Source organism: Phoxinus phoxinus, assembly GCF_949152265.1.
Source record: "Phoxinus phoxinus genome assembly, chromosome: 2".
In the NCBI taxonomy this organism is placed as follows: domain Eukaryota; kingdom Metazoa; phylum Chordata; class Actinopteri; order Cypriniformes; family Leuciscidae; genus Phoxinus; species Phoxinus phoxinus.
Window position 1 is genome coordinate 17,290,743 of NC_136877.1, and position 24,220 is coordinate 17,314,962.

The 24,220-nt window shown below is 38.2% G+C and overlaps 1 protein-coding gene across 8 annotated transcripts in view; it reads right to left on the reverse strand.

Moving 5' to 3' along the window:
• Window positions 1-24,220, reverse strand: part of LOC306993670 (protein phosphatase 3 catalytic subunit alpha) — a 165,447-nt gene that overhangs the window by 22,118 nt on the left and 119,109 nt on the right. For 2 of the 8 annotated variants that reach the window (XM_079603644.1, XM_079603640.1), the window contains exons 7-12: window positions 17,054-17,131; window positions 12,607-12,701; window positions 8,717-8,842; window positions 8,556-8,627; window positions 6,644-6,670; window positions 4,934-5,009 (exon numbers count right to left, since the gene is read on the reverse strand). In XM_079603644.1, the coding sequence (XP_079459770.1) occupies window positions 4,934-5,009; window positions 6,644-6,670; window positions 8,556-8,627; window positions 8,717-8,842; window positions 12,607-12,701; window positions 17,054-17,131 (474 nt within the window). Of the gene's footprint in view, window positions 1-4,933; window positions 5,019-6,643; window positions 6,671-8,555; window positions 8,628-8,716; window positions 8,843-12,606; window positions 12,702-17,053; window positions 17,132-24,220 lie in introns of all 8 variants that reach the window. The other 6 variants (XM_079603642.1, XM_079603639.1, XM_079603645.1 and 3 more) reach the window with 3 other exon arrangements.

Genomic DNA, 24,220 nt, shown 5'->3' on the forward strand with positions numbered 1-24,220 from the left:
TTGATATCTTTAATACTGTCGCCATGGCAACGCTTTAAACTTTTATATTCTTTTTGGATGCATTTGAGGCTCTTAACATGCTTCAAATTGCATGAAACTCAACATGCATATCACATTTATTGCCTAGTACACTTGTGCGAAGTTTCAGAAACGGGCGTGGTAAGGGGCTCAGTAGCGCCACCTTTAGTCAAAAATGGGGTATTAGTTTTACCTACAGTAACCAAACTCGGTACGTATATTCTTCTCTTCGATCCGGACAACTTTCTAATTTACACTCATTAGCTCCGACCAACAGGAAGTCAGATATTTTGGTTTGAATGTGTACTTTCTGGAGCATTTTCCCTCTGCGTCTCTGTGTGTGTGTGTGTGTGTGAGAGGAGGGGGGCTAGTTTAGTTTAACCCTTTCTCTGCTGTGTGCAAAATCTCTGGCACTTTTGAGGGCCTTAACATGCTCGAAAACTCTTGAAATTTTGCACACAGGTCAGAACCCGAAATATTATATTATTATATATAAATAGGGGGGGGGGAATATACACACATACCGGTATATATATGTAACCCAGATAGCATTTATTACCAGTAAAGGGTTAAAGGAAAAATGTAGGTATAGAATGTAGGTATTCTACATATAGAACAGTTGTTCACCACCAACAACAAATATTTTAGCAAAACATATTTATATTTTAGTGTTAATGTATATTTTAGTCAGAATTATTGCGCACCTATTCCATTGTGCTCCGTCTGAACAAGGTTTAGCTTGCAGAAGGCTCGACTGCAAAATATAAATATTTGCTTGACTTTCTAACATTTACAGATGGAGAATATGTCTGTAAAATGTAAGTTATGCACTGAGGAAATTATTGGGTGAAATCGCCAAAAAAGGGGTTGTGTACTCCACAAAAAGTGACTTGACGCTGCACTACACCCAGAGGCAGAACAGTGACGGTTAGCGTAACTCTGTGGTTGAATGCGAATGTGATTGAAAAAATCCATCCCTTTCACACTCTGTTGGTGCGTCGCCCTAATGAAGAAACCGTCTCTGGTACAACCACATATATTATTTTCTAATGCCATGTGGTCTATCATGTGATGTACTCTGATGTATATAATGGCCTAATAATTTCATTGTCTGTTGAAAAGCCATATGTATGGTCGAGAGAGCTCAACATGCTGCAACTGAAGAAAACTAAACAAATTAAAACTAAACCGATCTTCATCGGTTTAACAATACATGTGCTGAAAATACTCACAACGCAACCATGTAGTGATCAGCAGGCAAACACGAGGGCAGGCTCCCCTCATCATAACGTGAGTTCCCTTTCATCTGTCACGATGAAAAGGAAAGGACTCTAAAACTCACACCTCCAAAAGAAGTTCCACAAAAAAGGAACTAGGTAGGCTAGCTAGGAGATAAGCCTGCAAAGACAATTGCCAGGTACCATTTGTGGAAGGGAAGAATGATCACATTTGCATGCCATTGATCAAAGACTTATCCCATCAGCATTTGCACATTGTTCACCCCAGTCCCTTAGCCCTGAGACCAAGGTGTGAATGACCACAGACTCACCAAACCGGTTTTGCCATGTGACTTGAAAAATGAAGCAAATCTTCTCCATATCTTTTTAAAGAACTGTATATAGGCTACTTAAAGGGATAGTTCACCCAAAAATGAAAATTCTGTCATCATTTACTCACCCTCAAGTTGTTTCAAACCTGTATGAGTTTCTTTCTTCTGTTGAACACAAAAGAAGATATTTTGAAGAATGTTGGTGACCAGATAGTTGGTGGACCCCATTGACTTCCATAGTAGCCTCTCTTTTTTTCCTACTATTTCCTACTTCATTTTTGGGTGAACTATCCCTTTAAAGGTGCCATGTGTAAAAATTGAGGTAAAAATATCCAAAAAATGAGCTACACGCATCAAAAGAATGAGAAGAAATAAGGGCAATGATGTCATTAAAAAAATTTCAAGTTATAGTGCTGCAGAGATATCAACCTTAATTAGCATTAGCATTACTAGCCACGGCCCGACAGGTGTCGTAATACCAGTTTCGGCCATGGGAGGCGGTATGCGGGCAACATAACCACCAGCCAACCTGCAATACACGAATAACTCGCACGGCTTGTGGGCGTACTTGAACCTGATGTCAATCGTGTGGAAAGTACCATAGACAGTAGGAAAGTACAGCCCACTACTTCATTTCAATTCAGGGAAGAGAGCGGAAGGATGGCTGAAGCCTTTGGCAAGAGACCCCTACAACCACCGCGCTCTGATCAAGCACAAATCAGATCAGATAAGAAAAGGACCGCTCGTCACGGTCCGGGCTCGAAAGCGCGGGGGACGGCGAGCGAACTGCAGCGCATAGCCCTGTTTTACAACGTTCAGCACCCATTCTGACACGCCCGGGATCGCTTCACATGCTTTCGCACGGATATCTAGGGGCAGAATGGTCTCGTGTTCTGACCGCCGCACTGCGCGGGCTCGAGAAACTGAAACGGAGGTATCAGTGCGGCGCGCGCGCCCTCGTTGTCTGAAGAGTGCTGCTCGCTGACGACAGCAGCCGCTGTTTCACATTCAATGACTTGGTTGCTAAGGACTGAGAACAATTTGTGGCGCGAACAGGTCATTTGTAGCCTACTGTATCTTTCAACAGTGTTCGTGTTTTTTTACTATAGTAGAGATGATCGGTTCACGTGCGCTGTCTGCTGTTTACTGCATCACTCGACATGGAGAGGTTGGGTAAAGTAATAATTACAAGAGCTTCACGGTTATCAGATACAAGCATTCAACGGCCCTGTAGTATATATATATATATAAATATAGGTTATTTGTGTTTGTGCACGTGATATCAGGAAGCAATGTAATAACGTTACCTGTAATACACACATGATAGCGATGCGCAAATCGAGTGTGTGTGTGTGTCACAAATCATTATTGTTTCTTCAACTTATTAAAATATCTTACTTTACGGCAACTATCTGTTTCTGCTTCTTTATCATATTTATAGTGTGTGATTTATAAAATACCATATCCTACATCACATATTTTGATATGTGAGGTATACTGCCCCCATCTGGTATGGAATGTGGAGTATGACTTGATTTTTTTTTGCCAGACAATTACACATGGCACCTTTAATGAGTGCCGTTTGTGTGCGGTTTGTGTACATGCAAACTATAAAAAAATACCTATTAAGGAATACATGAATGCATGGGTAAAAGTTCAATATTACCCAATGATGTTTGGTCTTTATGTTTTCAGCACAATGTCTAGGTTAACCTGGAATTGGTTTGGAAAGTGAATTATTTATTGAAAAAACATTAAATAAATTGTACCAAACATGAACTTTAAGCTATATGCAAATTAACCTCATGCCAGAGAGGGGCCATACGGGTGCCACTGTGACAGCTTCAGCCAATCAAACGCTGAATCAGAAAGCTGCCAATTTGCAAATCCCTCGTTCTCATGAGAGATTAAAAAGGTTCTCTCTGATACAAAGAGTGGTTCTGGTTCAAGGTTCCATTTCTAAGATGTGCTAAGCTCTAAGTGCAACTCTATGGAGTTGTGAAGCTTGTGCCACAAGCTTAGCACCCCCATTTTCAAGATCTTCTGCACCAACTTCAGAATCTTCTCCTCAGTGATCCTTTATCTGCGTGTTCCAGATTATAAGGATCATCTGCACAGACATTAGAACCTTCAACTTCATGGCTCCTTCATCTGCGTGTTCCAGAATAAGGATCTAATCTGTGCTCCAGGATTTCAACGTTCACAAGTACTTTGTATTTAAGGCTGTGAAACTGAGTCCAACTCCTTTCTTCCCACTGCAACATGGCTCAGCTCAGCAAGTGGAAGACATTGATGCTCGGACTGATCATGTCACCAGGCAGAACTTAAATATCACTTCACCAAACCTCTTTCCAGAGACCTTGACATGGGTGTATATTGTCACATATGATTATCTAATTTGCATTCGATTTTGCATAGCTGCTATAAATTCATAACAAATAATCTCTTGATTTATTTCTTGAATTCAGAATAAGGTTTACCTTATTACTTCCAGAGGAACTACAGTTTATCTTTCCATAAGATAACTTGTAACTGCCATAGTAACATCCAACTCCGTGACTTGCATTTATCAATATTTTTGCACTTTATCCATTCAGTAGTTGTTAGTTACTCTTGTCTATCCTTTTTTTATCCCGTGTGATAAGGTAAGAGGCTCTACAAGTTAACAATATCCCACAAATCCTTCAGATTGGTCAGATGACGAACTTCCTCCAATTTATATAACTTTAATTCAGTCAACAATCTTCCATGATTGTTCTTTGGGTTCTTAAAGGTGAAATTCCTTTGCTGGTGCCCCATAATAGAGGATGGACACTCTCACACTCACCTTAGGTGACGTGTGACCCAAAACTCAATATTAATATTGATACTAAATATTAATATTTAAGACCATAAATCACTACAACCATATACAGAAACGCACTGCAAATAGCACAGACCACAATGGGAATGTTTCAAGGGGTGTGACGAACCTGGCTGGGACATGCTTATTGTTCAATGTCTACTCGTCAGTGGTGTTGTAGAAGACCCGAAAGCTGAGATTTTTGTTTATTTTAACATCCTGATTGTATGTTCGTTGTGAGTATTTGCAGAGCGTTTCTGTATTTGGTTGCATTGTGAGTATTTGTAGCACATGTGTTGTCAAACTAAATAAGATATTTTCTTAATATGGCTCAAAACGACACTTTTGTTGAGAACATGCAATGATTTTATTTATTTATTTATGGAGCTTTGGTGTGCCAACCTTTTCCCATTTTGTTACTGTTTTTTGTTTTGTGATTGAGCACCCTTACTGAGCTTTTAGTCTGCAGGATGTGCGCACTTGTGTCTAATTTAATTTTGCACATGTACACAAAGTCATCTTACCGAAGAACTGAGAAAACTCGAGCCATCTTTCCAATGGCACGTATCTTGTTTCGGATTACCTCCTTGCGCGCAGAAGCTGTGGCGCCTGTGTGACACACACACACACACACACAAGCACACACACACACACACACACACACACACACACACACACACACACACACACACACACACACACACACACACACACACACACACACACACACACACACAGTGTTACATAACAGTATACAAAAACAAACAAACATGCTTGAAGAGTCACTTCATTAAAACACAACCAGCCACTTAATCTCCAAACCTCACAATTTCAAACGTTCACAAGCCATAATTACATCCTCCCTTTAATGTCCAGAAAGACAAATGAATACATTGGGTGAACACTTCCTTTGGAGTATAATTACCCAGACTGTTGACTACAGGGGAAACTCTGTGGTTGGCAGAACGTGCTGTTTCAGCACACTAAGGGCAGATCAATAGAGATCCTCACAGTGGCCCACATCTCAGGCCTGAAATGCATGCTAAGCATTCTATTAGCCTGCTATCGATCCTTACAGTCATGAATATGGTTAGGTTAATCACAGTGCCATCCTAGATGCTAAAGAGAAGAACCTTGTTGGTTTTAACGTTCAATTGAGAGTTCTACCTAGTTCGTCAAGGTAAGATTATAGACAACAGTGTGATGAGAAAATAACAATACAAGGGAGTGTCTTGTGTACAAACCGGTTGCAGCACAGAGATTTTTGAGTGTTTGATTGAATGTTATATTTGTTTAAGCTTTGGTAATACAGCGGCCCTAAAATGTAGTCACTGTTTAAACTATTTAACTTTTAAGTGTGGCTTCTGTGTCCAAATTAGGAGTTACATCATTCAAAAAAGGACTATTGATTAGTGAGGTCAATTCACTTTAGATTCTTAGATAGTTTCGGTCACGTAATGATCAGAAAGACATGCTGTGTTATTACAAATGTCAACTTTATTGTGTCGAGTTAAACATAGTTCCATTCTCTAGAGCCTAGCATTCTGTTACATACTGTTAAGCTCTGTCCAGCTTTTTTGTAGATAAGAACTTATGTAAAGGACTCCTAAGAACCATGGTCAACCATGCTAGTTATCCAGGGCTTGTTTAACACTAGTTTACCAGTCATTCAAGCAACCACCTGAGTAGTTGTTTTTTTAAAGTATGTAATTTTGTATGTATGTATGTAATCACTAGTTTAAATACATTTTGGGATCACTGTATTTTTAGAGGTGAAAAACATGGAGAATGGCAAAACATTGTAGGGAATGATGACAATGATGTGGTATGAGAGATAGAATATAAAAGATGAAGGCACTGATGAGGTTCTGAGAACTGCAAAACAATTTATAAGGTTCACATACTCTTATACTCACATTGGTGTGTTCTAATTTCAGAAAAATGTTAGTGGTCTGCCTAATTGCATACTCACCCCACTTAGTAAATGAAATTCTTGTCTTTTCAAACAGTGCAAGGAATTCACACGCAACTAGCAATGCCGTTTAATAGTTTGAAAAACAACGTCAACTACTCATCCAGTTCATGGTGATTAGGGTGCGTGAAACATAATAATTAGTACCTATGGATATTATATGAAAGTTCATTAGTGAATTTTTGGTGTTAGCTTAAGCAACCAACTAAAAAAAGGTACAAACAAGAGGCATGACACCGCATTGGATTGTGGGAGGTTGTACCTTTCTTGGGCCCATATATTAGCTGTCCTTCTCAAGACACACCCCCAGAAGAAACAGAAAAATAACAGAAGAATGATCAATGAATGGCTGAGGAATGACAGGGAGAGAAAGAGAGAGAAAAGTGGCAAAAAAGCGCATCCATCAAAGAAATAAAATAATATATATGAAAAGAAATAAAAGAGAATAAATGCTTTAAAGAACTCTGAAAAAAGAGAAAGAGATTCATTAGATGAAGCAACAGAAATAATATTTGAGAGGAAAAGAGATGGACAAAATGAGTGTGAAAAAGAAAAGACAAAAGAGGAACTAAATAAAGATTATTAAATGGATATTTATATATATATATAAAAAAAAACTGTCAGAAAGAGTGATAGTGTAGCATCAGAGCATGATGAGATGTTAGTGTTTATAAGTTTGTGCTCTACCAAAGCTTGAACTCCTTAAAGATTTCTGGTCAATCGTTTATTTGTCATCTGACAGTTTATGTTTATATATTTTCTTACCATGGCTGTGTGGTAGAAAAAGAAAAAAAGCTAAATATTATATTTAATGTAATAATACAAGTCTTTGCTCTTTGATTATTTCATTCAAAAGTCTGAGACCACGCTAAAAATCTGAATAATCTTTTTAATTTGTAATAAAAAAAATGCAAACAAAGTAATGTTATGATAAGAAAATTAATAAGAAATATTTAAAATTCTGCACTAAAATTTCTAACTCAGATGTTCTTGCTTGCACACGCTCTGCTGTCAATAAAGCAAAATATATTCTGAAATTAATACATTTTCAAACAAAATTTTCACTTTGTAATTATGGTGATGACAAAATTATGTATTGAAAAAAAAATCAATTATGAATAAAGTAAAAAAAAAAAAAACAGTATCTCAGACATAAAAACCCACTATGTGTTTATTACATACTAAATATTATCATATTCTGTTCCTATTTTAACATCTGTCCTATTGAATCTTATTTTGGTTATACCTTTATGGTACTGTATGTAATTTTTTGTATGTAATGTTTGCTGAGAAACATGCTAAACGTTCAAATACTTGTTTCTCTGGAAAAAACAAATATGCAAAAAAAAAAAAGCTTCCTTTTTTGAATGTCTGTTTTTTTTTGTCTGTGTGATTCCGCCCACTGCCAATTTACTCAATAGCATTTAGACATCCTGGGTTGGCAGTGAGTTGGTGACACAGCGTATTGTGCCCATGATAGCCAGCAAACAAATTGGGTCAGGATCGCAGATTCTATGTGACCTAAAAAGCCTTGTCAATAAGAAACATATATACATTAGCTGATCAACGTACAGTGTAAGGCTTGTCGCATTCCATTGTCAAGTGTGCTCGTTCTAGTTGTGTCTTCTCAATCCGACAACCGGAGTGTGCACTGAATCTGAGGAGGGTGCGGTGAAAACAACTCTCTCCAAAATTATGAATTTGGAGTATCCATTTCAACCACTAGCTGTCAATATTACATACTGCACCTTTAAAATTTGACATAAAAGCTGTTAGGAACAGAAAGGTGCTCCATATGGTGCATTTCATGCTGATGTGTATAAGTGAGTCTATTAATATCTAACATTTTGTTAAAATGCTTTGCACAGGATTTAAACATCAGCTAAGCTATTTTTGTCATTTAGCAGACACTTTCCCCCCAAAAGTAAATGAAAGTAAATACTTCTCTCCAACATGGAGATCATAAAATAAAATCAGGTCCCTTTGAGTTGTAAGACCAGCAGCATCTAAATAAGGGCAAAAGGTCCATTAATATTCCAGATTTATTTAAAAGGAATAGATGGAAGGCACCCCCTTGTGAACCCAACCATGCACTTTACTTTCAAACTTCTTGTAATGTTGAATAGAAACAGGATGATGCATGTGCTTGCTTTGCGTATGCCTGAATTTCTTACCATCTATCTCTTCATCAGTGGTCAGCTCATCATTGGAGCAGATGCTCAAGACATTTACCAGCATCTCAGTCACTACGGAAACAAGAAAACTAGAGAGTTTGTTCGCTGCACTTATTGAGGATTTTATGCCACATAAAATCTGTTGAAGGCAAATGGTTTACCTTTCTCCCCAACGAAGGGCAAAGACCAAGTGAAGACATCCATGAAGTTAGGCAGCCAGTAAGGATGAGGAGAACAGTTAAACTGTCGAATGTTCATGACATTATTCTCATATTTCAGCACAGCAGCTGTATAAGGAAGAGAGGTACAAAAAGAAGAGAAAGCATAAAGAGAGAGAATGGGAAAGTGGTGTAAATGATACAGCTGGATTCTGCCAAACGCTACATCAGATCTCAACACTGTGTTCCTCCCTCCCTCCCTCAGGGTAAAAAACTATAATGGATGTGGAACTCCATCTTCAAAACATATTTTGAGGTTGAATGATTTTCCTAGAACTACCAAAACAAAGGAATTTGAATCTCTTAAAATAACGAAAACATTACCATCAAGCACAAGCTATTATCATCAATGCTTCAAGGTACAGCCACAGTATTTTTTTAAGGGGAAAGACTATACATATCTCCACATATCATTTGACAAACCAGAATATTAATTTTACTTTTAGCTCCTATGTAATGTATTTTTAATAAGAACCTGGAGATGGCTAACTCCACGTGATCAATCCTGTCGATGTGGCGACCAATGTGCGCATGCCCTAGATCTGTCGAAAGTTGACACCACACATTACAACTCACAGAGGGGGACTTTCCTGTCCCATCATCCTAGTGGTGTTTGAGAATAGCAGGTCTTCAAACATGGTGTGGCTAGCAGGTGTCAATCACATGTCAAATACCAGACATAAAAGACCTGAAGATACAGTATGCTGAACATAAACATGCGTTAAATGTGCCCACTGCCCATACATCTTAGCGGGATATGTATTATTATCATCAGATAATGCAACATTGCTATTAATTACATCAAATTATATCTTTCCTCAGTCTATAATTAGGTGATGGTCCACACCATAAAATGCCTCTGAAAAGCTGACCTTAAAGGGATAGTTCACTTTAAAATAAAAATTCTGTCATCATTTACTCACCCTCAAGTTGTTTCAAACCTGTATTAATTTATTTCTTCTGCTGAACACAAAGAAAGATATTTTGAAGAATGTCAGTAACCAAACAGTAGTCTGTACCCATTGACTTCCATAGTATTTTTTTTTCCTACTATGGAAGTCAATGGGTACAGACTACTGTTTGGTTACCGACATTCTTCAAAATATCTTTCTTTGTGTTCAGCAGAAGAAATAAATTAATACAGGTTTGAAACAACTTGAGGGTGAGTAAATGATGACAGAATTTAAATTTTAAAGTGAACTATCCCTTTAAAGTCCACCCAGAGAAACTGCAGATGTTGTGCCTGACAGAGTGAGAGAAACACCTAACTTCCCTCCAAACAACACAAACTTTAACATTTTAAATGTTTCCATGGAATAAACTAGAAGGGAAGAGGAAAAGGGAAAAAAGTCACATTAAAGGATTTTATATATGCAGTCCACTACCACTAGATGTCTCTCTACATTTTAAATCACAAACCAACTTTATTTATCCACCATTTTAATCACCACCCAGTGTTTTTTGGAATTCACTTACATTGTCCAGCTGCGTGATTTTTTTTAATGATACATATTCTGTTTAGCAACTCAGTAAATACAACTACATGTAGAAAGACTATTTTAAAAAAGTGTTTCAGATTAAGTATAGCATGTAATACATGATGACATTTCAAGGAAAATGAAGAATACATTTAGGCTCCACTTCAAATTTCTTACATACCTGTATAAGATCAACATGACTTTAAATAATCAGTTAGATTACTGCATAGCTTCATAAAAAACAGGGTTGCTGAAATCTGTCCCTATAGGGGAAATCACTGGTGTGAGGAACTCCCACTTGAGAGCAACAAACAGAATGAGGATGAGAGTTCTCCTCTTTTTCATCTGGCATCTTCACTTTATCCCTCCCTTCATTCCTGCACACCAGTCACAACCGACCCTGCTGTGCCAAAGCCTTCCAAGCCCACACAAGCTTTACCATTGATCCATGACCTGCTACGTTGTCATGGTAACATGACCTATGCAATGATAAATGGTAATGAAAATCAAAAATGAAAAATAAATAGTAATGAAATCAAAATCATGAAATACAGAACCATGAAATTCGGATCATGTTCCCCTACAGCTTTCTTCAATATCCTATATCTGGTAATTTTAACAAAAATTATCAAAGGAAATAATCTGCAAAATTTCTTATTTGGATTTGTCAGGACTGTACCATCAACAGATGAAGGAACCCTCTGCATTTAAATTAATACTCAGAAAAAGCTCAGCGGGCCAGTAGAGACAGTGTCCATCACCCTGCTGTTTCTTCTATATTCTCCATTACGAGACCCAAACAACGGTTACGTGTTCAACAACGCTAGAAAAGAGCCAGTGAAGAGCTGACTGTCATTTGTGTGTTGTTCTTGCCGCATCATTTTTTTTTATGCCATGTCAGGGGTTGCTTGATTGACTATTTGCACAGTCAGGGCTGTGGTGGTCATGGTCAGTATATGATGGACGGCTGGTGCTCAATCTGGCAACCCTTTGGAGTGATGGATATCCCGGGCTTCCCCCCACCAGGCTCGAGTTACAGCGCCAGTCGATTGGCCATCAATCTCCTCACGCGCTCGTGTCCAGACTTCATTTGATGTATAAAAAGGTTCGATCTTCACCCCTCCTCCACACTCATCTACTTAATTCAGGCTTGAAGGAATAATTAAGTTTTGCTGGTCCAACTGGCCTTCAGAGAGGAAATTGAGGGAATAGCAGACCAAAAACACAGCGATAACACTGAAATGCACATATCTTTGCTATAAAAATGAAGAATGGTTGAACGAATTGGGGTTTTCAACCCATGATACATAATGTATCTAAAAAGAAAAATAGGGTTCGATAAATAAAATGTATATACTGTTAAAAAAAAAAAAAAAAAGCTGTTCTTTTGAACTTCATATTCATCAAAGAATCGTGAAAAAACTATCCCGGTTTCCACAAAAATAATAAGCAGCAAATGTTTTCAACATTGACAATAATAATAATGATTTCTAAAAGATCGTGTGACATTGAAGACTGGAGTAACTGTTGTGTAAACTTACCCTTATATACTGTAGATTTGATGAGATGTGTTAAAAGGGCTGTCAATGTTAACACGTTAAAGCATGCGATTAATTCAAAATCCTTAATGCATTAAAGCATTTAATGCAAATAAATGACTGAAGCACGTGAAATTGCATCATTAACAAAATGTATGGCACGCAGTCAGGAGTTTATCGCAGCGTCAACAATGCACCTGTTACCCTGGTAGGCGGAAATTTCTATTCTGTCCCTTTAACCTGATTTCACTTCTCTGTTGCGACCAGATCATTTTAAGCAGCTAAACTCCAGGAAAGTTTTCAGTCCAATAATCCAGTAACAATCTGTCCAAAACAGCACTAATGTAAAGAAAACCAGGTGTGTTTCATTTAAAAAAAGCTCTGTCATATTCTGTGACACAGTTGCGATTAATCGCAATTTTTCAGCCTATCTATTGACAGCCCTAGTTAAAAGTAATATTTAAGATGTTTATTTATGTGTGTACATTTTGATTTTAGACTGTATAATGGGCAGAAGCAGAGACAACTCTTTATTATATAATTTTGTTTGAAGTTTCTTTTTTTCCTTTATGTTTCGGTTTATTTTTTGGTTGGCTTGTATCTGCAACACATTTTGTCTTGAAAATAACCCCCTAAAATCTTGTTTTGCAACACTTTGCTGCCTCTGTCCTTTTCCAAAGTCTGGCCACAACCATCACACTGACTAACTTGGGTCTGTCCATCTTGTAGCTCATCAGAGACACTGCAGGCCACATCTGGACATCTGACCTGCTGTCTACTCACACATGCACCATTCAGAGATATGTGTGCACAATACCTTTGTTATTGTAGACATCTAAGTAGTTGGGAGCTGAGAAGATAGTGATGAGAGAGGGGAAGCCTGTAGTTTGACTCTTTCTGTACATGCGATAACTGTGGGCAAAAAAGAAAAAAATATCATCACAATCACTGTCCTCAGAATAAACATCAAGACAATGATTACATTTCTTCATTAGGTCCACGCACCTAAGGTGTAAGGGCATCAAATACCGTAAATTGTATAGACCCCAAACTTGGCAGGATGATCCCAATTGTGCACCACTACTCAGGTGCATAATATACACACACCTGTCTGACACTTGGTGGTGCTATAACATGGTGATGTGCTTTTTTGGTCATAATAACTTTGAACCATAAGGGCTAGAAACAAATAACGATTTCTTACCTCACCAGTTTGGCAATGGTAAGCTTATAAAAATGATTCATATTTTTTTCATGATTTTGCAGGTAATGTCATTTTAAGGTCATCTGTCTTTGAGTGGTTAAGTCAGGTCCGTAAACAGAAAGAAGAATACTATATGGCGTGCTGAAGACACAGTTGCTTGAAAAAGATGGTATTGTACCTCTAAGTGGTTTCATGCGGAATACATAAAAAGATAATATTTGTTTTTGTTTTAAATTGGTTCATTTAAAAGTATACATTCAAAGCTTGTCATGTCTGTAAGGCACGTATACACTGGGTTTCAGTTCATTTTTATGACACACTCCAGAAAGAAGTTTATCGGACACCGAGACGACAGAAAGTGCACTCTGTTTTTTTATTTTATTTTACAAAAGCACAACATTTTGTTATTGTGAGTGTGCACAAATAAAAGTACAGGTTTGAATGATGTCTTATTCTTAACTGAATGACCCAAAAATTATGTTTTTTTTATGTTACGTTTTTTACACTGTCATCAGGAAAGAAACTAAGTGATCGGGCACTTAGCCTATCCTAAGGGGTTAAACTTGTCATCGAGATGGCTTATTTTAATCTAGAAAGGTCAAAACAGCAATCATCGTTGACATCTGAGGAATCACCTATTTTCAAAACCAAGAAACCTCGGCCAAGAGCCTGCAGTCAAAAAGGGAAAGCGACAGAGCCTGTGCTAAAATGAGAATAAATATCGCCAGGGATTTTAAGAGGTAGTAGCAACTCAGAGATCTGAAGGGATTGAAGAAGAGTAACGCAGAGGCGGCTTTTCCCCCCATGAACAGGTAAGACATTTCAGTGTCTCAATAGGCAGCTAATTTGCAATGTGTGAACTGATTTACAGTAACTGAGCTGATTTTTTAAACATTTATGCTTTCATTTGGTCAGAAGAAAACAAAGTACTTATTGTCATGTCGATATGACAGATCCGCACTGATGTGGTGATCAGATTCATTCACGCAGAGAAGCAGTCCGAAACACACCCCAAGTAAAAATAACAAAAAAACATCTGCAAGTAACTTGCAATTTCATGTTTCAAACAGAAAAAAACAGGCAAATGTTCTGTACTGCAGTTTTAACTTTTATTTACCCAAATAAAACATATTTGTCAAATTGTCAGACATGATTAAATATTCAGCTGTCTATTTAAAATGAAGAGACAGTTTTATTTGTCTTTTTGAAGACAATATATATAATAAAATTGTTATGAAGACACACTTATTTACTGTTGTGGTATGCATAATAAAACAAACACTTGTGTATTAAAATGCAAGCATTAGTTATCATGCAGACATCACATTTCTCCTATAAACTATAATACACCAGCTCGGATGCACATGCAGTCAAATAATTATTCAATACTGACATAAGTAATTTGACAGTTTATTCTGTGTATTTCTACATTCCAGAAATATACCACATTATAATTTAAACAAAAAATATTACATGATTTAATTATTAAATTGTTTACTTGGTTTTAGTTTAAGTTCAACAATACTTTTCACATTAGAGTTTAAGCACAGCAGTTCACACAAATAAAAATGGTTATACACTTATACACTACAGGTATATAAACAATACATATTATAAAAAAATAAAAAAGCCCTCAAGATAAATGCCTCAGCTGCAGATGATAACTTCAAATTATATGAAATTGTCCTGTAACATCTTGACATGCTAGTTTATCCAGTCAGTCGCAGCTTTTGACACCTGTGTTGCTGTTACCCGTTTAATCAAACACATCATAAGATACATTTCGATTTTATTGGTGTCATTGGTGCTTGGACCTTGACAATTGCAGCTTGGCTATATTATTATTTTTATTTACGTTTATCAGCTGCTTTAATAAGCACCTAAAAAAAAGGCACCTAACAGCAAGTAAACAGGATATGCGCAAGAGCAGCTAAATAATGGTTTGTTTTTTCAGAGTCATTATAATTGGGATTTTATCATTTTTGGACAGACATATTTTGATCACAAATTCAAACACATTTTCTTCAGTGTACTTTTTGTTTAGACAGTTGTGTACTTACTTTTAACTTCTTAATGTGACCATTGCTTATCAGGTGCCTATTCATTGTCTCACAATACCATTCAAACGTTTATGGTCAGTCATTTTTAAATTGATAAAAAACAAAAAAGTGACATTCAACAAAGAATCCTTAAAAATATATCACAGTATGTATAAGCATATTAGAATGATTTCTAAAGGGTCATGTGACACTAAAGGCTGGAGTAATGGGCCCTGCAATTTCAGCTTTGCCATCACAGGAATAAATAAAATTATATATTAGGGGTGTAAATTGGACAGTTCATCACGATTTAATATGACATAGATTATCTCAGCCAGCGATACGATATTTGCCGAAACCTCAAAAATTTCTGCGATACGATTACGATTCAGGGCTGTATCGATTTATTTATTTATTTATTGACATTTAGATATTATGTGCCAAGTTTATACAACCAGTTGCAGTTTTATTTACTCACAAATGCATAACCAAAATATATAACATGAATGTATAATTAAACTCTTTGAAAATTGCACACCCTCTCCCATTTGGGACATTTATAACAGAAGAGTTAATTTGCAAAAACGGATAGTTAATCAAACTGCAGCTGGGTTTTGATTAAGTAATAATAACCCCCCCAAAAATTCAGATTACTTAGAAAATTTAATTAAATTAATGTTTTTATTTTATTTTAGCAAAAGCAGTTAACCCCAACAGTTTTTTTTTGGCAAAAGCAGATAACTCCACAGTTTGTGTTTCAGAGTTAAACAAAATCAATGAATTGCTATGATATATAATAAAACACTCTAGGCGTCTATTTCAGCTGAGGAGATTAACGTTACAAAGACACACCGGCAGACAGTACGGCGAGTAAGCGAAAATGCGCGTTTTGGCGGAAATGCTGAGACGGATGTTATGTGAGGATGTGGAGAGTGTCAAAATAAAGGTACCTCATATCAATATTTTACGCGTGGCATTGATAGATCGTATCGTTAGACGTTCAAAATATAAAAACAAACAGAAAACTTACATATCAGTCTCTTCCTATCAGAGTGTCTGTTTATTTTAGCCAGAAAAGGCTGTGAAGTGGGCCTAACTTCTGGCTATCAATTAGTCATGAGACTATAATCACCCAGCAATAAGCATTTTCTCCATCAAAAAATGTCACAGTCAAAATCTAGACTTCATTTGTCAGGTCCGGCATTGCTTTGCTGTCTCTTTTCATTTGTATGAGCTCTAGTCTCAGTTTGCTTGTAGCATAATAATTAAGAATTATCTGTGCAGGATTGCTAATGCGACTTCCGTTCAATGAACGCTGAGTCTGGATCTCTGATCTCAGACCTTCTGCTTCCACTGTACTGTTAAAGCAAGAGATCTTGGGCCAGAGCTGCACTAGAGGGACTCTCCCTGCAATTAGTGCATTGTAAGTAGCTCTGAATCTAGTGTCTACTAATCAGCATGTAACTTCTATTGGTGTTGCTCTAATTTTCACCACCCTGCTGCTATAATCAGGGACCAAGAGACTGGCAGAATACAGCCTAGTCAAACAACGACTCCACCATAATCAATGAACATGCTGAAAGCTCTAACACTCTGACTTAACAAAATTGGACAGCAAGACCAAAGCAAACAGGCCCATTCTCAGCTGGAAAAGCTAGGCTGGTCCCATAATACTGTGCTTTAAGGTCTATTCATAAGATTTACATCAGGTAAAAACACAAACATGCTTTGTTATAGCTGGATGGCAACTTAAAAATTATTCTGTGGGCAATATGCATCAATCTCAGCTTGAATGCCGTGTTGTGTTGTGAGAATCACACCAACAAGTCCATCTTTTTAGTATAGTCAATATGTTCATTCAATTATCACAGCAGAGCATAAACTCATTCAGGGGACTATAATTAACCACATCTTATAAAATAACATTTTAAAATGCAATGTTTGCAACTCTCCAGTCTCTCAAACCTAACTAGATGCTACTAAAAAACAACCTAAGATGCATGCTTTTGTGCCAGACTTACCCAGCATCCTGTGCTTCATGGGCTCGGATGACAGATAATAAGTTGTTGTGTTGTAGAAAGTCACACACAGCAGGATAACTACAAGAATGAGGAAAGAAACAAATGAGTTGTAAAATACAGCATAAATGGCAAATGGATTTGGCTTCTAGTTTTATTTCTGGGGTGCAATTTCATTTAATAATGTTCAAGATACAAGAACACCGTCATCATACTACTGTCACAGTAAGATAATTTAAAAGATGGCCAAAGTACTGTATGTGTGTAAAGGATGTAAAAAACGTGTAAAAAAATATTTTATCCCTTAATACTTATCTTTGATCACCAAAATGACATATTTAAAAAAAATCCCTGTGAAAATGTTTTATTCATGGCTTAAAATAGCTTGAATGTAACTACACCCTTGCTTCAATTAGTACACAGATTCATAAATATGCAAATTAGCCCCGCCTCCACTCCATCACATGAGCTCGGACTACCTGATCCACTCAGCCAACTTTACTGTAGTAAATGCTACACAATGGCAAGTGGAAACTATGGGTTAATTCAGCCATATGTGAACCAGAAACTGATTCAGAAGAAGTGGATGAGTTATTTATACAGGGTCGTCTGCAAGTCAAAGTATCAGAATGGTAATGCATTTTATGTATCATTCTCTATAATGCGGGACACATTTTTGCTTGACTTCATTATCAAACGGCTTATAAAGTGTTGCTACGGTTACACAAACCATGTTCCCGTTCACCATCTCTTGTCTTCTAAAAATTCTAAATGCCATCTTAGAATGTCAGTGGGGAAAGGCATATAGTTCATTATAACATTGTAATATGCATAATATACATAATTCCCCCGCTTTATTGCTAAATGTACACGATTTTTCATATCAAAAGAAAAATATGGGGATAACCTGGCTTCACTTGAGACTCCCCTGCTTCGCAGCTTAGGTTATCATGATATGCTAAAGCCCGCCCGCATGTTGATGGGATTGGTTGCAACATATTTGTGATGTCAAGAACAAGGGCAGTTTAAAACCATGTTTTTGAGACTGTCTTTGGTTCACTGCAGTATTAAGGAGAAAATACTCAGCAATGGAGCTGACATGAATTTGCACATGGTTGTCTTAAAAACACCACACAGACATATTTAAACAACATTAAAAACTTTAAGCCTTTGTGAGTGATCTTATATAAATATTTTGTCTTATGATCACTCTTGCATCTCATCTGGACAAATTATTGTATGCTCACGTGACATTGCCATGCTGCGCTGTCACAAAAACGTTGAATGTGGTTTTAAGCTATGCAGTTTAAAAACAGGTGATTTTAAACCACTAAAGCACATTAAGCAGCAAAAGAGAACTGATTTCAGTATGTGCATGCTCTGTCTGAGAAATGGTTTAAGAGCGCAAACACCTGAAACGTGCACACATAAAAAAAGCTGCTCATACAGCTTGTATTGAATTTAGTTCTTTTTGGTGCCTTATTGGGCTTGAATGGTCAAATACCCACACTTATCTGTCAAAAGCCTGTCTTTGTGAGCCTTCTAGTAAACAGTTGTTTATGTCTTAAGTGAACGTAAACAGTTGAGAAAGAAAATGAATGTGTATCAGTATATTAGATAATTTCTTAGTGACAGTAGCCTAATATTCCTGCTGAAGTTTGTCATTAATGTTAATCAAACAACAAAATCTCTCATCACTATCAGGCTGGGGAGCTCTATGCGAGGAGTAAACTGCTTGGAGATGGAAGCGGTTTGCCTGGCTCTGCAGAGCTTCCTCCCGTTCGTGAGAGACCATCATGTACTCATCAGAACGGACAACACGGCGGTGGTGGGGTACATCAATCACCAGGGAGGGTTGCGCTCGCGTTCCCTGCAGGGCTTAGCGAGGCAACTGTTCTTGTGGACTGATCGGGCACTTCTTTAGATCCAAGCAGTACACGTACCGGGCATTTTGAATTGCGGCGCAGACATGCTGTCCAGGGATGGCATTGTCCACGGAGAGTGGAGACTTCACCCGCAAACTATAAATATGATTTGGAGTCTCTTTGGCGAGGCGGAGATCGACCTCTCTGCTTTGGCGAGGCGGAGAACGCCCACTGCCCGCTGTACTTCTCGCTGACAACGGCTCCTCTGGGAGGGGACTGTTGAGGTCAAAATAATGCCGCTAGTGCTGCAAAATATCAGGGAAGAGAGATGTACGTTGATTCTGGTAGCGCCCAAGTGGCCCAACCAGCCATGGTTCCCGGAACTGGTGAACATGTCGCAGCTCACCCCGTGGCGAGTCCCGCTGAGAAGGGACCTTTTATCCCAGGCGAGGGGCACCATATGGCACCCCAGCCCGGAGCTGTGGGACCTGCAAGTGTGGCAGATCAATGCGGAGTATCACAGTGAGTACTGCAAACGATAGCAGAGGATAGAGCCCTTTCGACGAGGCGCTTATACACTCTGAAATGGAAAGTATTTCCTAACTGGTGCATTGGTAGAAAGGAAAACCCAGAGGGTTGTGATATTTCCACTATTCTGACCTTCCTGCAGGAACGTCTGGATGCTGGCAGATCCCCGTCTACACCAAAAGTATACGTGGCTGCTATCGCCGCCTCTCGTGACTTGCTAGATGGCCATTCGGTGGGGAAGCACCCCTGATAACGAGCTTTCTCCATGGGGCGAGGTGGCTAAATCCTCCCCACCTTCGCCAGATGGCAGTTTGGGACCTATCATTAGTGCTCAGTGCGCTGTCCGACCCACCTTTCGAGCCAGCTGAATCTAGAGACCTTAAAGTGCTCTCGGGAAACGAGTGGGAGACTTGCATGCCCTGTCATTGAACAGTGAGTATATGCAGTTCGGACCGAATGATTGCATGGTCAGAATCATACCCAGACGCGGCTACACACCGAAGGTGCTCTCAACGCCGTTCAGAGTCCAGGTGATTACAATTCAAGTGTTTTGTCCGACTGAACTAGACACCAATTCAGTGTCACAGAAGCACACTTTGTGCCCCGTGCGCGCGCTACGTGATTATGTGAACAGGACTAGCCAGTTTCGAGCTTCAGAGTTGCTTTTCGTCTGCTATGCGGGCGCCAAGAAAGGCAGCGTGCTGTAGAAGCAGAGGCTATCACATTGGATTGTGGAAGCTGTGCAACTAGCTTATGCTTCCCAAGGAACAGATTGCCCGATAGGGGTACGCTCCACTAGGAGTTTAGCGTCATCATGGGCTTGGGCAAAAGGCATGTCTATTCAGGACATTTGTCTCGCAGCGGGCTGGTCATCTCACAACGCGTTAGCAAGATTTTATAACCTGGATATTCCCTCGTTCGCACCACATGTTCTGTCAGTGCAGGAGGAGAGAGCTGAGCAGCCATTGGGTGAATAAGTTTCCTGAGGACCCGCCCCGGTTGGCACGTGTTTCTACCATGGTTTCAACCAGGTCGTATAGACAGCACAAGTTACTGCAGTAATAGCTGCGGTTGATAATATTCACATTAAAGGGATAGTTCACTTTAAAATTACAATTCTGTCATAATTTACTCACCCTCAAGTTGTTCAGCAGAAGAAATAAATTAATACAGGTTTGAAACAACTTGAGGGTGAGTAAATGATGACAGAATTTTAATTTTAAAGTGAACTATCCCTTTAACTATTATGTGGCTCCTTTTATTATGCCCGCGTTCATAAGCCGGGAGTATTCTCAAAGCACCAACATGTTTGTTGCATTTCCCCCCCATTTCACACCAGCTCAGTGTTTACTTTCTTTATTTTACAAAAGCACAATGTTTTATTTCGATTGTAAGTGGACACATAAAAAAGTAGACATTTAACAGCTTATTTTTTTCATATTTCTTAAGGCTGTATGACCAAAACTGACGGAGTATTTTAGGTCTATTTTGCTGCTATGTAAAAAAAAAAACGGGCAAAACGCGCCCGCACGTTTGCCGACCCCAGAGGGTTAACTGGGTTCGGGGAGATACTGATGATGTTGACGCCGAGTTGGCTCTGTGCCAGAGTACATCTGGGTGTTTCAATCAGGTACGGTACCCGGCTTAGAGCTAGTGCTCTATAGTCTGAGTGCTTAGTGCTTGTGCTCTACGGGGGCTCAATCGAGCTGGGCCGGCCAAATTTCCACACGGCGGGGGTTTTATATGTTCCCCATGCGTAAATGTCAAGGGGCCGACTCGATAAGGGGACGCCTCTGGTTATTCACGTAACCGTAGTTCCCTGAGAGGAGGGAACGAGACATTACGTAAACTGCCGTGTGAAAAGCCTTTCAGCCTCAATAGCACTCGTTCAGTCTAAAGATTTTGAGGTTTTTGGCGCCCGACGTCACCTATGTTGGAGGCTGTCAGCCAATCAGGTGAGGGCGTGGGCGCCATTGGCTATTTGCAAGCAACAGAGTTATTCAAATCAGGCTTCAGAATTCGAGGAAAATGGATTTCCCCATATGTTATGTCTCGTTCCCTTCTCTCAGGGAACTACGTTTACGTGAGTAACCAGAGACGTTTCATGTGATAATCTCCAGAGCAAGCGCACGTTTGTCCTCGGGGTTCCCCCCACACATCAGGATTTCTGATCGTAAATACTCAAGAATATTTACGTTTTGCGATCGGGGCGGCTCCGACATTCTTCCGAGCAGGTTCGGACACTCTTAACACACTTCACAAAGTGTGAAAATCTGATAAAATAATATGTAGAACCATCAAGATAATCGGGACATAGCTAGGATTGTTGGAAGGGGGGAAATCGGCCCAAAATCAGCACGATTGTCTTTTGGTGTGTACCCAGCATTATACATTGTATGTAGTATATCTTATTTCTTGTGTTTTAAGTTTTTCAAGTTGGTCTATTTCATTTGTGTCTTTGTTCTATTTGATTTTTTTTTGTCCTTTTGCTTGTAATTAGTTTCTTTGTTCTTATTTTATAACTGACTGTTCACTTGTCTTCAATAAGTATTTTTTTAACTTATGTTAGTTAGGCTAGTATTATTTTTTGTGATATTCATATTTAAAGCAAAACTAACTAGAGGGAGGTTGGGGATGGAGCATCAGTAACTGAAGTAAACCTAAGAAGTAGCTTAATCAGTAACTTAACTTTAAATAATCACTTGGACATGTACAGTACTACACAATCATAGATTATGTGAGTTGATGTCAAATATAAAAAATGAATAATCATTTTGAATGAAGTGAACAATTTAAAGTGACAAAAACATTAAACTGTTTTACTTTCAGGAAATTTTAATTTAGCACAAAAATAATTTATTCTTCTGTGTTTGTGTGAGTGTTTGTGTGCTGTATTGCTATGTTGCCATCCACCTATTTTTATGTGAATTTTGAGATATCATATATATATAAAAAACAAACACTGGATAGAAAAGGACAGATACGTTTTTACTCAAATAATTTGCCCACAAAACATATGTGCTCAAATAAGGTGTATATATATATTTTTTTTTCGGATTAGAAAATATGCTCATAAACTACGATGAAAACACATTTAGCACATAACAAAATAAAAAAATAAAAAAACGTGCATGTCTTTGCCTCAACAGGGGATGTTCTTGGATAACTGGACTCACTGTACTTGGTTGGTTGTAACATTTTTTTATTAACTGTTACAACTATCCCCACCCCAAGCAGCCATCACTTATCTAACTGTTTTAACATGTGGATTTGATGTTGGCAAGAATTTAAAGCATCAAATTAAACTAGAGAAACAGTAATTTCTGGTTTTGCAATTCAGATTGCTAGGCGAAAAATAATCTTGATATTTTTTTTTTACTTTCTTTCCTGAAAACCAGTTTCCTGGTCATAAAATCTACAATGTTCCTCACAGTCACATGCCACGTATCCTGTAAGTTAAAAAAGGTGATGGTGAATGCATGCTACTCTTGGTTCCACTTTATTTTAAGGTGACATAGTTACATTGTGGGCAGCACTGTGGCTTAGTGGTTAGTGTTGCAAGAATGTCCCCAGTTTGAGCCCCGGCTGAGCCAGAAGTCCTTTCTGTCTGAAGTTTGCATGTTCTCCCTGTGTCAGCATGCGTTTCCTCCGTGTACTCCAGACACATGCAGGTGAATTGGACAGTCAAAATTGCCTGTGTGATTGTGTGTGTGAGAGCCCTGTGATGGATTGGCCATCTGTCCAGGGTGTTTTCCCCTGTCTTTGGCCTAAGAAACTGGGATAGACCCCAGCCCTATGACTAGAAATGTTGTATAAGGAATAGAGAGAGAGTTACATTGTGCTTACTAAAATACGCACTGAGTAATATTAATTATCTACATGTACTTACTATAGAGTTGCGTTTAGGGTTAGTTACTTGTAATTATGCATAATTTACTGTTATTACTATAGTAAGTACATGTAGTAACGTATAACTACGTCACCTTAAAATAAAGTGTGTTACACTTTATTTTAAAGTGTCCTTGTTACAGTTAAATTATACATTTAAGTACTGAGTAATATTAATTAACTACATGTACTTACTATAGGGTTAGGAAAATGGGTTGGTTTAGGGTTAGTTGCATGCAATTATGCATAATTTATAGTTATTACTACAGTAACTATATGTAACATCTGTAACAAAGACACTTTAAAATAAAGTGTTACCATGAAGTGTTAGCCACCTATTTTATGACTTGTCAAACTAACAGTGTTACAACTGACCCTGTGTTAAAATGCTCCCGAGTCTCCCCCTTTATCGTGACACATATTTTTGCCGCAAAAAAAAAAAGAAGGCTCATATCGTGATATAAGGTTTTGGTCATCTCGCCCTGCACCCCTAATCTGATATAATGTCATTTCAGCAGAACTTCAGAGAGGGTACTGTAATAACATCTGAGCAGTTAACAGGACCTTTCAAAGCCATTGTCACTTCTCTTGGTCAATGATATATTTTACTGAATTACCCTTGCGACTCAACTGAAATGTTATTCACAGGTTACAGTGCGTGCATAATTGTTAAGCGAAAATCTGATCATATATATTTAAAGTACATTTTACTAATTCAAAACCACATCAATCATAATAACTACTATTAATTTGGTATATAATCATTTATAAGTGACATGTAATTGTTAATGAGGGCTGTAAGTGAAAAACCCCTCATAATCAGATGTGCCTATTAAGCAGGTAAGTTCAAAAAGGTGTTCCCGGTTCCGGCTGATCTAAATCATGCAGC